The sequence below is a fragment of the Rhinatrema bivittatum genome, chromosome 2 (assembly GCF_901001135.1).
Source record: "Rhinatrema bivittatum chromosome 2, aRhiBiv1.1, whole genome shotgun sequence".
NCBI classification, from domain to species: Eukaryota; Metazoa; Chordata; class Amphibia; order Gymnophiona; family Rhinatrematidae; genus Rhinatrema; species Rhinatrema bivittatum.
In genome coordinates this window covers 761,543,373-761,558,650 of record NC_042616.1, presented here as the reverse complement: position 1 = coordinate 761,558,650, position 15,278 = coordinate 761,543,373, and the positions used below count along the sequence as shown (strand labels likewise).

Below are 15,278 nucleotides of genomic sequence, written 5' to 3'. Positions count from 1 at the left end.
CAGGTGCTCGTTGCTTCCAGAAAGCCTTCCACAAGGAAATCTTTCCAATTAAAGTGGAGAAGGTTTTCTGTCTGGTGCAAGGGATATGAATGGATCTAAGCCATCTGCCCCATTCCAAAGTTCTTGGACTATTTGTGACACCTCTCCGAGGCTGGGCTTAAAACCACCTCGGTCAGGGTCCATCTGAGCATCGTCCGTGCTTACCATCAAGTTGTCGCTGGCAAGTCCATCTCTGTTCAGCCCATAGTAGATCACGTTTTGCAGGGCCTGTATCAATTGAAGCCCCCCCTCTGGCCTCCTGTTGTCCTAGGCCCTCAACATTGTATTAGCGCGGCTCATGCGCCTTCCCTTTGAGCCTACGCGCTCCTGTGATCTGAAGTTTCTCACTTGGAAAGTGCTATTCCTGGTGGTGATCACCTCAGTTTGCAGGGTTAGTGAGCTTCAGGCCTTGGTTACGTACCTGCCTTACACAAAATTCTTTCATGACTGATCCCAAGTTCCTGCCTACGGTGGTGACTGATTTGCACCTAAATCAGTCCATTGTTCTGCCCACCTTCTTCCCGAGGCCCCATTCACACCAGGGCGAACGGGCTCTACACTCATTGGATTGCAAGAGGGCCTTAGCCTTCTATTTAAAATGCACAGCAGACCACAGGCAATCTACTCAGCTTTTCATCCCTTTTGATAAGAATAGATTAGCAGTTGGGGTGGGAAAACAGACTTGATCCAATTGGCTAGCAGAAACAAAGAATTTGTTTAAACTTTCCGTGATGGCCTTATCTTCCCTAAGTGTCCCTTTAACCCCTCGATCATCTGACAGTCCAACCAACTCCCTTGTAGGCTTTCTGCTTCAGATCTGTTTAAAAAAAATGTTATGAGTTTTTGCCTCTACAACCAACTTCTTTTCAAATTCTCTCTTAGCCTGTCTTACCACTGTCTTACATTTAAGTTGCCAGTGCTTATGCTTTTATCCTATTTTCTTCTGATGGATCCTTCTTCCAATTTTTGAATGAAGATCTTTTGGCTAAAATAGTCTTTATCACCTCACTTTTTAGCCATGCTGGCAAATGTTTGACTTTCGTTCCACCTTTCTTAATGCGTGGAATACATCTGGACTGCGCTTCTAAGATGTTGTTTTTTAAATAATGCCCATGCCTGTTGCACACTCTTTAAGTTTGTAGCTGCACCTTTCCGTTTTTTGTTTTCGTGTTTTTTGGGGTCTTTTTGTTTGTTTTTTTAACTATTTTTCTCATTTCATAAAGTTTCCCTTTTGAAAGTTTAGTGCTAGAGCCATGGATTTACTTACTTGAAGTGGGAACGAACCTCTGTTCTCCTACCTGGGCGACAATGACAAATGATGCTAGTCTGTTTGGTTAGGGGGATTCACTATCAGATGGTTCAGAGAACTTGGAATTCGTAAGAGTCCAAATGGTCCATCAGTTATCTGGAAACAAGAGCAATGAGAGAGGCCTTCCTCGAGTTTGCTTTTCTTAAGCATGGTCAAGTGGTTTGGAGCCTTTTGGACAATGTTACAGCAGTGACATATGTGAATCACCAGGCAAGTAACAGATGTCCTTGGGGCAGGGGCAAAGAAGCATACCTCTTGCTATGGTGAGTGGAGAATCATGTAAAGGTGTTTGCGACATACGTAGCGAAAACAGAAAATGTTCAGGCAGACTTTCTCAGCTGGAACATACTCAACCCCACAGAGTAATATCTGCCACATGAGGCGTTCTCCTAGATAGTATCTCGATGGAGAAAACTAGTGTTGTTTTGTTTTTTTTTACAGTTAGGTGGATCCAGTGCAAGTGGCTTATGCATCTCTACCAGCAGACGGAGACGTAGTAAACCCCTGCACTGACATCAGCACGCCAGTATTCTCCATCTCCAGCAGATGGTGGATGTCCATCTCCATATTGGGGGATTGCTTTGAAAAAAAAAAACATAAAGGAGAAAGGAAGAAGTTAAAGGAGACTATATGCACCGCTCTCCTGTGGTGATACCTAAAGGTCCCTCCCTCAGTTGTTTCTCCTGTGGTGATATCCATTCAATCCCTCTCTGTCAAGTGCCTTGGTTCGGTAGCCGGTTTCCAGCGAGTACTTAGCTGATGGCATAGCCAGCTGAAACGCTAGCAGTTTCAGGAAGCCATGTGCGGCGGTGAAGGCTGTAGCCCTCTCCACTTGCAGCCGGAGACTGGAGCTGTATTTGGTTGGGATGGGCTGAGCTCAGATAAAGAGTTATAAAAATAAATAAATAAAAAATAAAACAAAAAGAATAGGAGAGTACGGGGATAGAGAGTGTTAAGGACCCCTCTTCCAGCCTCCGAGCCTCGGTGTGCCAATTTGATGTTATTTCCCGCCTATGCAAAGGGCTTGGGGAGCGCAACAATCTGGCAGGTTGAGTGGCCTTTTTAGGCAAGGCCCCATTCTCAAGATTTTCCGTGGGGCTGCATGGTAGGCTGCGGCAGTATTCGCAAATTTTTATTCTGTGCATGTCCTCTGCACATCTGGACCTGCGCGTCCAGGTGGAGCATCCGCCTGGGCCGTGTACTTGGATGTCTAAAATTTTTGTGGGTCCAGGTTTGGGAAGTCCAGGTTGGGCATCCAGGTGATAGATATCTCTTTTCTTGGTCCTTATTTGGACGGACACACAGTTAGACAATCTGTTGTTAGACACTGTTGAGCTTGTTGATAGTGGACAAATACCAAGGTGCTGGTAATAAAGAAGTCTGAGCACCTTGCAGTGTGTGCTATTTGCCATATTAGGGCATCGCAGCTAGATGTACCCTCTAAACTGTCAGCGTTGCCTGGAGGCTCAGGCAGAGTTCTCCAGCAGATTTTGCTGAACTCAGCCCTTCTCTAAAGTAACAGGAATGGGACCAGAATGGGATGTATCGGATGTTTCACTTGGTTTTGAGGCCCCCTAACTGGATTGTCAGCAGGGGAGGAATACTCGGTGGGAGCTAATACCGCCTCCCCCTGTTTTTTGCCCTGGATCCTTCCACTATTTCTTGGATACAATTTTTTCAGGGGCTACAGTCCTTTCTACAGGCATGAAAGGTGGAGTCGACCAAGATTGACAGTCCTGGACTGCAAGCTGCGAAATCCCGCAATGATGGCAGAGCGGGCAGGTGGCAGGGTGCTTCTTGCCCTGTTATGATGACACAGATGATGACGGGGATCCCTGCTTCCTGGAGGATAGGGATATTCCTCCGGGTTTGGAGCCAAACAGAAAGGCATTGTGCTTCTTTACAGGGATGAATTGCTGGCTTGGACTTCCCAGACCAGAAGGTGTTGGGAGTACCAGGTGCTGAGACCCTGGCTGAGCCATGAAAGAATCCCATTTTGACTTCTTTGTATAAAGCCTCATTTTTTTTCCCTGTAATGGAGGCTATTCCAGAACTGAGTGGGGCACACCTGAAGCAAACTTTTTAAAGGGGGTTGAGTTTTGGAAGGACTGCACCCCCTGGAGCCAGTTGCAAGGAAGCAATTATGCTTTCAGAAAGTGGATGTGCTTGTGTGTGCCGTCCACTGTTCCTGAGAAGGAGGAGTGGCCTTGAAGGATGCACACGATAGAAGAATTGAGGCCATCCTTAAGCAAGTATTTGAAGCAATGGCAATGATTTTGCAGATAGCTTTTTGTTTATCCCTGCTGGCTTGCTCTTCTTTACTTCTTTCTCAGGAGGTTGATGAATCAGATGTGAATTCCAGGGCAGTAATGGAGCTAGCAGCCACCTTTTTGACAGATGCAGGCTGTGATTTGGTCCGCATTTCAGTCAGAGGGGTGGCTTCGGTGGTAGCGGCCAGGCGTCAGTTATGGCTGAGAAATTGGTCGGCTGATGCAACCTCCAAGTGTAACCGAAATTGCCCTTAAAGGCTCACCTTTGTTTGGGTGCGAGTTGGAGAAAATGGTCAATAAATGGGGCGAGTCCCAGATTCCTTGATTGCTGGAGGGTAAGAAGCAGATGCCGCGTTCCTTTAGCATGAGAGACTGTTAGAGGGGATCCAAATGTTTTCGACTCTACAGAGGAGCAGCTTTTCAGAGGAATTGACCTTTGGGTAGGTCTCAGTCCTTTCGTCCCAGTTAGCCCAGGATGGGCGCAGTCTTGGGTAGTGAGATCTCCCGAGGCCTCTCAATGCAGGTATACTGACCCATCCCCAGGAGCAGGAGATAGGGGGTTGCCACTCTCTCTCTTTTATCAGAGGTGGGTCAAAATCACATCAGACCAGTGGTCCTGGAAGTGATACGATTTGGATATGCCCTGGATGTATTGCTGTATTCCTCAGGACATATTCATGGTGCCTCCCTGCCACTCCCCGCAGAAAAGGCAGGCAGTGGAGTGTACATTATCAAGGCTCCTCAGTCTGAGGGCTGTGGTTCCAGTGCCTACATCTCAGGAAAATACGGGCCGATATGCCATTTATTTTGTTGTGCCCAAGAAGGTGGGCTCTTTGCCCCATCCTGGATCTCAAGGGGGACAACTGACAGTTGCGGGTGACTCGTTTTCGCATGGAAACCTTACACTCAGTGATAATGGCTGTGCAATCGGAGGAGTTTCTGACATCCTTGGATTTGTCTGAGGCGTACCTGCATATCCCCATCTGGCTAGAGCATCAACAATTTCTGCACATCGTGGTTTTGGAGCATCATATCCGTTTCAAGCACTACCTTTTGGTTTGGCCACCATGCCCAGAACTTTTTCCAAGATTATGGTCGTGGTGGTGGCAGAGTTGAGAAGGGGTGGGATTCTGATCCATCCATACTTACAAGAGGTTGGCTCCTCTGCCTCCCTCCCACACCCTCACCTGTATATAGTATACTATTTCTGTTCTCCCCCCCTTTATTTTCCTATCCCCAGTTTTTGCGCCCTTGTTATAATGTAACTTTGTGCTTCATCAAATTTTGTCTCTTGTTAATTGGTTACGGTTAACTGCTTAGTTCGATGTAAACCGAGTTGATTTGATTTGTATCAAAGTCGGTATATAAAAGCCTTTAAATAAATAAATAAATAAATAAAATAAAATAAGACTGGCTGATTTGGGCCAAGACTCTGGAAAAGAGCCTCCTGGTGTCAGACAAGGTGATCTTCTTGTTATAGGAGCTCTGTTGGGTGGTGAACCCAGCCAAGAACAATCTTCAGCCTTCCCAGTCGCTAGTGGTTGGTTTGACATAAAACAGTCGTCCCAGTTTTATCACAGATGGGACCAGATTACTTTGTATGAATGGGTTCTCGAAGTGGTTTGGAATGGCTATGCTCTAGAATTTCTTCGCATTCCTTCAGATGCCTTCATGGTCTCGCCATGCAACTCCCCTCAGAAGAGGGTAGAAGTGGAAGCGACATCATAACTGTTGTTGATTCTGAAAGCAGTGATTCCCATTCTCAAATCACAGCAAAATACAGGCAGATATTCTTTATTTTGTCATGCCCAAGAAGGAAGGGTCATTTCAACCCATACTGTATCTCAAGAGGGTCAACTGACTTCTAAGCATTTCAGGATGGAAACTGTGCACTTTGTCATAATGGCGGTTCAAGCAGGGGAGTATTTCACGTCTCTGGATCTGACTGAGGTGTATTTACATATTCCTATCTAGCAGGAACATCAGTAGTTCTTCCGATTTGACATCCTGGATTGTCATTACCAGTTTCAAGCATTGCCTTTCGGATAAGCCACAGTGCCCAGGACCTTTTCAAGGTCATGGTAATGGTAGCGGCGGCCCTTCACAAGGAAGCCATTCTAGTTCACCCCTATCTGGACGACTGGTTAATTTGAGCCAAGACATTGGAAGAGAGTCTTCACGTTTCCTGCAGGGTGGTTTCCTTGCTACAAGAACTAGGCTGAGTGGTGAATCTGGCCAAGAGCAATTTGCAGCTGTCTTAGACCCTGGAGTATCTTGGGGTTTGATTCGATACAAGGCACAGTAGAATGCTTCTGCCTGAGTATCTGATCCACTTGTTGATGCTGCGAGTCTGATCCCTGCAGAACTCCACCCATGATGAATGCAGTTTAATCTGCTTTGATAAGGCAGTCTCAGCAGCCATAATGACCTCCTTAACCTAGCAGGCAATCATTGCCTGCATCAATGGTGCTCCCTGCTTCCACTATGGAGCACAAACAGATGATCAGACTTCCGAACATTGTTAGTCACCTCCAAATAGCGCTGTAAATGACACTTGATGTCCAAGGAGCGCAAAAGCGGTACTCAACTTCATCCCTGTCCAAGGCAGGCAGAGAAATGGACTGATTCAAATCAAAGTCCGAAACCATTTTGGGCAAAAACGAAGGCACAATCCGAAGCTGAACCGCACCCGGAGTCACACGGAGAATAGGTTCATGGCAGGAAGGAGCCTGCAGCTCAGAGACCTGATAAGCCGAACAGATTGCTACCAGAAAAACTGTCTTCAAAGTAAGCAGCCACAAGGAAAGAGCTTGCAGCAGTTGAAAAGTCAGACCTGTCAAGAACTCGAGGACCAAGTTAAGATCCCACAAAGGCACCAGAAGCCACAATGGTGCATGAAGTTTAACTCCCCACAAGAAACGAGACATGTCCGGATGGGAAGACAAAGGCCCTCCATTGATTCTTAACAAGCCAGTGCTGCTGAACCTTAATGGTATTAAGGGCCAAACCCTCAAGCAAGCTGTCCTGTAAAAATACCAACATCAAAAGTATATCCACCCTGAGCTCTTGAGTTCTTCGTTCAGAGACCTCCCCAAACTCTAACGTAAGCTAGAGAAGTAGAAAATATCCGGGTCCAAAGAAGAGTGGAAATTAAAATAGGCGACTAATTGTGCTTCAACAGCCGAGCCCTTTCAGTGGCCAAACCGTGAGACAGAACCGACCCAGATCCTCGTGCAGAACAGGCCCCTGACAACAGATCCGTCCGAGATGATAGTCAGAGGGGACTGCCCACCAGAAATCTCTGGAGATCAGTGTACCACAGCTTTCGAGCCCAATCCGGAGCCACTAAAAGGACAGTATGGTTTGACTCTCAATCTTTTGTACCAGCCTGCCTATCAAAGGCCAAGGTGGGAACGCATATAGCAGGGCTCATTGTGGCCACTCTTGAACAAAAGCATCTATGCCCGTCACTTTTGGGTCTCGCCTGTGACTGAGGAAGCATGGAGCTTTCACGTTGAAGTTCACCATCAGGTCTAGATTTGGTAGGCCCCAACAATCCACAAGGAGCTGAAAGGCCTCATGTGCCAGTTCCCATTCTCCTGGGTCCAAGCTTGTCCTGCTGAGGAAATCAGCTCTGATACTGGCCTTTCCAGCAATGTGAGAGGCAGATATGCTTAGATGTTGCTCTGCCAATACTATGAGCGCATCTGTCTCCTCCAAAATCTGTTGACTCTTGATTCCACTCTGACGATTGATATAAGCCATCTTTGTTGCATTGTCAGACATTATCCAGACTGCTCTAGCTTCTAGCTGCTCGGCAAACCGAAGGCAATCCAACTGAACCGCTTGTGCCTTCAGTCTGTTAATGTTCCACTGCCACTCCACTGAATTCCAGCGCCCTTGCACCACCAACTCCTGACAGTGAGTTCCCCAGCCCTGGAAGCTCGCATCCGTTGAGAATACCAACCAATTTGGAATCATCAGGGAGATTCCTTCCTGAAATGATCCACATGTAACCACCAGTTCAACTGGGATTTAATCTCTAATGGAAGGAGCAGCCTCACAGCATAGTTCTGCGACCGCAGACTCCATCAGGAGAGCAAAGAGCGCTGATGAGGGCATATATGTGCTCTCACCCAGGGAGCATTACCTCAAGACCTTCGCGCCTTTGGCTGCCCATTAGTGTTTCTATTGTCCTCTTGAGTTGTGTTCAGGGGATAACTGGAAAGTGTCATTTCAGTCCCTAGATTAGTGATATTACACTCTTTGGCTGAGTTTAGTGTTTCCTGTTACTGAGTGTGTGAGTGATTGTCTGTTAATGGTTATAATCAAGTATTGTTAATTTGTCCACAGTTGGCTTTTGCAAAGAATACTGGTGGGCCAATGTCAGAGCAGGGGTATATATACCGTGACGTTAGCTTTGCTCCATCTCCATCTGCTGGTAGAGGTGCATAATCCACTAGTTGTGAATTAATCTGTCTTCATTAGAGAAAAAGAAATTATCAGATAAGTAGTAATTTCTCCTTAGTTAAATGTAAAACATTAATAAAGCAGTCCAAGAGACCCTGTGAAGAAGCTTGGCAAACACTAATACAATTTTTCAAATACATGAAAAGCAGGAAGCCTGTGAAGGAGTCAGTTCGGTGCTGATGACAAAGGGATAAATGGGGTGCTTTGGGATGAAAACGTCATTGCACAAAAAGTGAATGAATTTGCTTAGATCTTTACTGAGGAGGATGTTGGTGAGATAACCACACCAAAAATATTTTCACTATGGTGATTCAGAGGAAGTGAAGCAAATCACTATAAACAGGAAGATGAAGTAGAGCAAATTGATAAACTACAGAACAATAAATAACCAGGACCAGATGGTGTTCACCCTAGGGTTCTGAAGGAACTCAAATAGAAAAATGCAGGCCTGTTTACTGGTAATCTATGCCCTATCATTAAAAACAGCCACAGTACCTGAAGACTGGAGCGTGGCCAATATAATATATAATAATTTTTAAAAGCGTTATCCAGAAAGCTGCAAACTAGTGAGCCTGAAGTCTTTGCTTAGCAAAATAATAGAAGCTATTCTTAAAAACAAAATTACTGGCCATATGGATAAACATGGCCTAATAGGGAAGAACTAATATTGATTTTGCAAATGCAAGTCTTGCCTTACCAATTTACTGGATTTTCTTTGAAGGTGTTAATAAACATATGGCTAAAGACAAGCAGGTCAATAGTATTTGATTTTTAGAAGGCTATAAGCAATGTAAGGGTGTTCTGTAACCTGTCTGATATAGTGTACCTCCTTCCCCCTCCCCCATGCCTGTCGGGACAGACAGTTCAAATCTACCTCATACATATTCATTTTGGATATCCTGAAACCTGGCACATTTGTGGCTCTCAAAGGACCAGAATTGGTTACCCTAGTGATAGATTTAGAAAATCATGAAGGGATGGTACAGTTCAATAGGGAACCATCTTGCAGACAGTTTCATGGAGTGTTTCCTCATCTTAGCAGGTTTAAAAATTGGAGAAAGTACTTTTTCACTCAATGCACAATCATAGTGGAATCTGTTCCTGGAGGATGTGGTCAAGGCATCTCATATAGCTGGGTCTAAAAGAGGGTTTGGATAAGTTCTTGGAGGAAAAGTCCATAAACCATTATTAGTTAGGTAGACCTGTGAAAGTCACTGATTATCCCTGAGAGTTGGCAATAAAAATAAATCTACTCTTTAGGATCTGCTGGGTACTTGTAACTTGGACAGACAAATGTCTGAGACAAGATGCTGGGCTCATTGGACTTTAGGTCTGTCTCAGCATGGTTTATCTTAATTTCTTATGTTCTAAGGAATTGCCTTCAAGTTTATGCCATGCAACTTTGGCATACAGAGTCTGCATATTGAAAGTTGAACAGAATGTTCAGAAAGTTCATCAGTTACTGGTTCTGTTATATATGTGGAAAGTTTATGCTGCAGTTCAACATGGATATTCCAAAATGTGTCCTATGGAAATCTACTAGTTTTTTTTTCTCCTTGTTAGTTACTAGTTGAATGAAAACAGAAAATGAAATAAAATTGTCATTGAGTAATTTATATTGTGTATAATTTATAGGTGTAATACATTTTAATATAGTGAAAAAATAAAGCGAATACAATTGTTTTCTTCTCTTTAGTTCTATAGTATCCACACTGCTGGCTCTGATGGATGGTTTAGACAGTCGAGGAGAGATTGTGGTAATTGGGGCTACCAACAGACTGGATTCCATAGATCCTGCTTTAAGACGACCTGGACGCTTCGATAGAGAATTTCTTTTCAGCTTACCTGATAAAGATGTAAGAACTTATACAATTAGCTCTGATAGCAAACTGTTTTATATTGGGGTGAGTGCAGCAGCTTATAATGGTAGGAAAAGAAAATTTATAAAAACATATTCACAAATTTTCTCTTAATTCTTGAGAGAAATAGAGAATGTTTATTTCTCAGTCTACAAGCAGGCATTAATTGTCCATAATGTTCAATGGCGCCGACAAAGACCCAGCTCTCAAAGCCAGTCTTTCTTCATCCGAGCTTCCACACAGATATCTTCAGTCTCTCTTCTGTTTTGGTTTTGACTAGTTTTCTGTCTCGTTGCATTTTTTTTTTGTCTTACCTATGCAGTATCTCGAACTTTTCATTCCCTGTACGTACCTGGATCAGTCCAGACAGTGGATTATATCCCCCGACCAGCAGATGGAGTCAGAACAGAGTTTGAGAGCATCAGCATATAGAGTAGTGCACCCTCTGCTGGAGCTCAGTATTCTTCTGACTCCAGCAGATGCGAGTGGGGGGATCCACTAGCTCCCCCAGATTGACAGGGTTTCTTCATTTTTAGTTATTTCTTTCTTTTTCTCCACAGTATTTCCCTGTCTTATGTTTCTCTTCATTTTGGATCCTTAAAGTTTAAAAAAAAAAAAAAAAAAAAAGTTTTCAATTTTTGAGGAGGCATGTGTCTGTGGCTTTGCCTTCTCTATTCTGTACTCCTTTCCTCTTCCGTTGGGGTAAGTGGAAGTTTTTTTTGAGTTTCTTTCTCCACAGGTTTGCTTCTTTTTGGTGGTGCCCCATGGATGCCGGTGGTTCCGGCCGCTCCACACATCGTTGGGGGTCCTGCGGTTCGCAAGCTCCGCCCGTGGGTGTGTGCTCAACTAAAACGGGGGTTTTCCCCCGCAGTTACTGGACCCCTTCGGCGGGTTGTTAGGGCCATTTCCAGGCCCCCCCGCGGCACTAGCTCGTCTTTGGGGGCCCCCCCCCCCCCCCCCCGAGGCTTTTCTTTTTCCCGGTGCTGACATGCCGCGGTCCTCGAGGTGTGAGGCCTGCGGCGAGCCGGGAAATCAATTTCTGAGGGAGGGGCTTTGTGAGCGGTGCTTCCCCGACGGGGAAGGCACCCTGCAGTCCTCTGGTGCGATTTCAGACCTTCCTCCTCCTCAGCCCGGGTGGTGCGGGCCGGCCACGACGCCGCCTTTGGCGGGAACGGCGGCCATTTTAGGGGGTCAGCGTGAGACGGACTCGCTCCCAGATGCAGACAGGATTGGTTGCACTGGCTCTCAACAGGCTTTGCCCCCGGCGGGAGGTTTGCCCGACCGGGGCTCCCAGGACGGTCCCGTCCCCCCAGGGATTCCAATCAGCTCTCCGTTTTTCTCAACTGACTTTATTCTGGCAATGCACATGGCTTATTTGCAGGGTATGGGAGCGCAGGCGCCTAATCCCCTGGGGGCCCCTCCCCCCAAGGTTCCTAAAACTTGCTGTTGGTCTCACCGCCTCATCCGTTACGCCTGGATCCCTGCCGGGTCTCTCTCCCGTGCCACCCCGGCGTACCACGGGGGCGGCTTCGCCAGTGAGAGACGTCTCCCCGGAACCCCTGGAGGCGCATCCGGATGGACATACGGAGGGGGACGACCCTCGATCCCTACAGATTTTTCAAAAAGAAGAGCTGGATGAACTCATCCACCACATTATTCAGGAGCTGGACCTCGACCCACCTCCAGATCTGCCGTTCCCTGTGGCTCCTGCCGTCGCCACCTCGTCTCGCAAAGGAGATCCAGTACTTGCCGCCCTCCGTCCTAGAGCAAGGGCTTTCCCTATTCATGAGTCCTTCCTACAGCTTCTCACCAGGGAGTGGGACACTCCCGAGGCATCCTTGAAAGTCACACGTGCCATGGAAAAGCTATACCCGCTCCCTGAGGATTTTTTGGATCTTATCAAGGTTCCCAAGGTGGACTCAGCGGTGTCGGCAGTGACCAAGAGGACAACCATCCCGGTCACGGGGGGAACGGCCCTGCGGGATACGCAGGACCGTAAACTAGAGACCTTCCTCAAGAGGGTCTTCGAAGTCTCCGCCCTGGGTATGCGGGCCGTGATGTGCATTTCGCTCGTGCAAAGGGCCAGCTTACTCTGGGTACAGCAGCTTCTCACCTCTCAGGAATTGCCCCCCGAAGAGGCAGCCCAGGCGGACCGGCTGGAATCTGCCATAGCATACGGGGCGGACGCCCTGTAGGATCTCTTTCGCGTAATGGCGAGGTCCATGGTTTCGGTTGTAGCAGCCCGACGGCTCTTGTGGCTTCGCAACTGGGCAGCGGATGCTTCCTCCAAGTCGAGCCTTGGCTCCCTCCCCTTTCGGGGGAAGTTCTTATTTGGAGAGGACCTGGATCAGATCATCAAGTCACTGGGGGAAAATTCGGTGCATCGGCTGCCGGAGGATAGACAGCGTTCCTTCAGATCATTTTCTTCCGGTAGAACCAGGGCCAGGGCACAGCGACGCTATAGGTCTTAACGACAGTCCGCTTCCCGGACACAGCAGACAAGACCCCAGCCTTGGTCTCGTTCCTTTCGTGGGCGGAGGCCCACGAGAGAGGGTCCAGGGCAGGGAATTCCGCCCACAAAATCATCCCAATGATGCCAAAGGAGCCCACTTCTCACCTCCCCGGATCGGAGGCCGCCTCATGGACTTCTACGAGGAGTGGGCAGTTATCTCCACGGACCAGTGGGTGCTGGACACCATAAGAGACGGTTACGCCTTGGAATTTGTCCGCCCCCCGAGGGACCGGTTCATCTTCTCCCCCTGCGGTTCGGATCTCAAGAGGATAGCGGTTCAACAAACACTAGACCGACTGCAGGAAATAGGGGCCATCGTTCCCGTCCCCTTCGACGAGGTGGGCTTGGGCCACTATTCCATTTACTTCATCGTTCCCAAAAAGGATGGTTCCTTTCGCCCCATCCTGGACTTGAAGGAGGTAAACAAGGCCCTCAGGATCACCCGGTTCCGCATGGAGACTCTCAGATCAGTGATTGCCGCAGTGCACAAGGGAGAATTCCTCGCTTCACTGGACCTCTCGGAAGCGTACTTGCACATTCCCATCCTGCCGGCTCACCGGCGGTATCTTCGCTTCAAGATTCTCGGTCAACACTTTCAGTTCAAGGCGCTTCTCTTCGGTTTGGCGACCGCACCTAGGACCTTCATGGTAGTGGTGGCGGAGGCCCTCCGCAAGGAGGGTATCCTAGTACATCCGTACCTAGACGACTGGCTGATTCGAGTGAAGTCCTTCTCACATGGTCAGACCTCAGTGGCCAGAGTAGTACAATTCCTACGCTCTCTGGGCTGGGTGGTGAACCTTCCAAAGAGTTCCCTTGTGCCCTCGCAACACCTGGATTTCTTAGGGGCGAGCTTCGATACCCGGCGGGGGATGGTGTTCCTGCGCCAGGACAAGGCGCAAGCCCTGAGAGAGCACGTGTCTCGGTTTTCGGCTCTGGAAGAACCAACCGCCTGGAATTATCTGCAGCTCCTGGGAGTAATGGTCTCCACCATCGACATGGTACCCTGGGCGTTTGCACACCTGCATCCACTGCAGGCGTCCCTACTATCCCGCTGGAAACCAGTCTCCCAGGAGTATCAGGTGATCCTGCCGCTTCCACCATTAGCCAGGAAAAGCCTGGATTGGTGGCTTGTCCCCTCGCATCTGGCTCGGGGAGTCTCGCTCGAGGTTCCCAATTGGGTGGTGGTGACCACCGATGCCAGCCTCGCGGGATGGGGCGCCGTCTGCGAAAGAAGCGCCACTCAAGGGACTTGGACGCCAGAGGAGGCAAAGTGGCCGATCAATCGCCTAGAAACGAGAGCCGTGCGTTTCGCTCTCCAGCGTTTTCTTCCCCTAGTGCGACACAGGGAGGTGAGGATCCTCTCTGACAACGCCACCACAGTGGCCTACATCAATTGGCAAGGGGGGGCACAGAAGGACTGCTCTCTACCCCTTCAGCCGGATATCGCACGTTTTCTGAAGGGTGCCAAACACCTGCGGCCACCGGTCAGGGATCCTTTCCTTTCTTGGAGCCTCATCTTGGTGCTGCGCACGCTGTCGGGCCCTCCTTTTGAACCCCTGAGGGGGTCCTCCCTCAAGGACCTGACCCTCAAGACGGTTTTCCTGGTAGCCATCTCTTCTGCTCACCGGATTTCAGAACTTCAAGCCTTGTCCTGCCGAGACCCTTATCTGCGTTTCTCCGACTCCGGGGTTTCCCTTCGTACGGTGCCATCCTTCCTACCAAAGGTGGTCTCGGCCTTCCACGTCAATCAAACGGTGGAGCTTCCAGCGTTTGCTCCAGAGGAACCCCGGTCTCTCCGGCTCCTGGACGTCAAGCGTGTACTGCTCCGCTACCTGGAGGTTACTAATGACTTCCGGGTATCTGATCATTTGTTTGTCCTCTGGTCAGGACTGAGGAGAGGTTCTCAGGCATCCAAGACGACTATTGCTCGCTGGATAAAGGACACCATCTCTTCCGCTTACATTGCGGCGGGGTGGGTGCCGCCTCGCAGCGTCTCGGCTCATTCCACGTAATCCCAAGCGGCATCCTGGGCGGAATCTCGCTCTGTTTCCTCCCAGGAAATCTGCCGTGCGGCGACATGGAAGTCGTTGCACACTTTTTCCAGACATTACAGACTACACCTGGCGCCTCAGGGCACGGGTTCTCTTGGCGATCAGGTTCTCCGAGCAGGTCTCTCAGGACCCCACCCAGTTTAGGGAAGCTTGGGTACATCCCACTGTCTGGACTGATCCAGGTACGTACAGGGAAAAGAAAATTATTCCTTACCTGCTAATTTTCGTTCCTGTAGTACCATGGATCAGTCCAGACGCCCGCCACTAGGGGTTTCATTAGGTCCTGCTCGGATTCTTCCAGGTATCTTTCATTCTGTTTGTCTCTGATTATTGTTACTGTTCACAGCTCCTCACAATTTGACTGTTGCTGGTCCCGTTGACCGTTTGTTTACTTATATCTTTCTCTGTTCCTCTTTGGGAACGGTTCTGGATCCAAAATGTTGTGTTTTTTGCTTTTGGGCTTTGCTATGCGTAATACTGAGCTCCAGCAGAGGATGCACTACTCTATATGCTGACGCTCTCAAACTCTGTTCTGACTCCATCTGCTGGTCGGGGGATATAACCCACTGTCTGGACTGATCCATGGTACTACAGGAACGAAAATTAGCAGGTAAGGAATAATTTTCTTATTGTAAAGAAGATGCAAAGATTATTGATTTTTCTGAGGACAAGCAGGATGGTAGTCCTCCCACATTTAGTGACATCATCAGCTGGAGCCCTGATGTGGAAAACTTATGTCAAAGCTTCTAGAACTATGACTAGGCACAC

The 15,278-nt window shown here is 48.2% G+C and overlaps 1 protein-coding gene across 1 annotated transcript in view; it reads left to right on the top strand.

The window, feature by feature from the left end:
• Positions 1–15,278, top strand: part of ATAD2 (ATPase family AAA domain containing 2) — a 471,993-nt gene that overhangs the window by 251,071 nt on the left and 205,644 nt on the right. Inside the window, exon 14 of the mRNA XM_029591972.1 lies at positions 9,785–9,944. Within this exon, the coding sequence (XP_029447832.1) occupies positions 9,785–9,944 (160 nt within the window). The remainder of the gene's footprint in view (positions 1–9,784; positions 9,945–15,278) is intronic.